The 419-nt window shown below is 70.4% G+C and overlaps 1 protein-coding gene across 1 annotated transcript in view; it reads left to right on the plus strand.

Moving 5' to 3' along the window:
• Positions 1 to 22: 22 nt before the first annotated feature.
• Positions 23 to 419, plus strand: part of LOC112125390 (E3 ubiquitin-protein ligase RNF5-like) — a gene marked incomplete at its 5' end in the record, with an annotated part of 1871 nt that continues 1474 nt past the window's right edge. The window contains 2 exons of the mRNA XM_024223803.3: positions 23 to 55; positions 272 to 384. Coding sequence (XP_024079571.1) covers positions 23 to 55; positions 272 to 384 — 146 coding nt within the window. The remainder of the gene's footprint in view (positions 56 to 271; positions 385 to 419) is intronic.

Genomic DNA, 419 nt, shown 5'->3' on the forward strand with positions numbered 1-419 from the left:
AGGACCCATGTAATTCCTTCTCTCTCTCCCCCCCAGCTGGCCCTGCCTGCACCAGGTAAGTCCCGAGCGGGGGGTGGCGGGAACCTCCCCTCCCCTCCCATAATCCTTCAGTGCCCCCTGCCTGTGGCCCCCAACAGCCCCCTGCCTGTGATGTTTCAGGCCCCCCTCTGCAGGGTGACTCCCCCATAAGCCTGTGTCTGCCCCCGAACTCTGTTGGGGGGGAAGCAGAGGCAGTGGGGGGCTGCTGCTAACCTCCCCTCCCCCCCCGCAGTGGCTGGAGACCCGCCCCGAGCGCCAGGAGTGCCCTGTCTGCAAAGCCGGCATCAGCCGCGACCAGGTCATCCCGCTCTACGGCCGGGGCAGCGCCGGCCAGCAGGACCCCAGGTGCGGGGCGAGGGGGGGGGCGGCAGGACCCCGGG

Source organism: Terrapene carolina, unplaced genomic scaffold, assembly GCF_002925995.2.
Source record: "Terrapene carolina triunguis isolate 2854851 unplaced genomic scaffold, T_m_triunguis-2.0 Scaffold28176, whole genome shotgun sequence".
Classification (NCBI taxonomy): domain Eukaryota; kingdom Metazoa; phylum Chordata; order Testudines; family Emydidae; genus Terrapene; species Terrapene triunguis.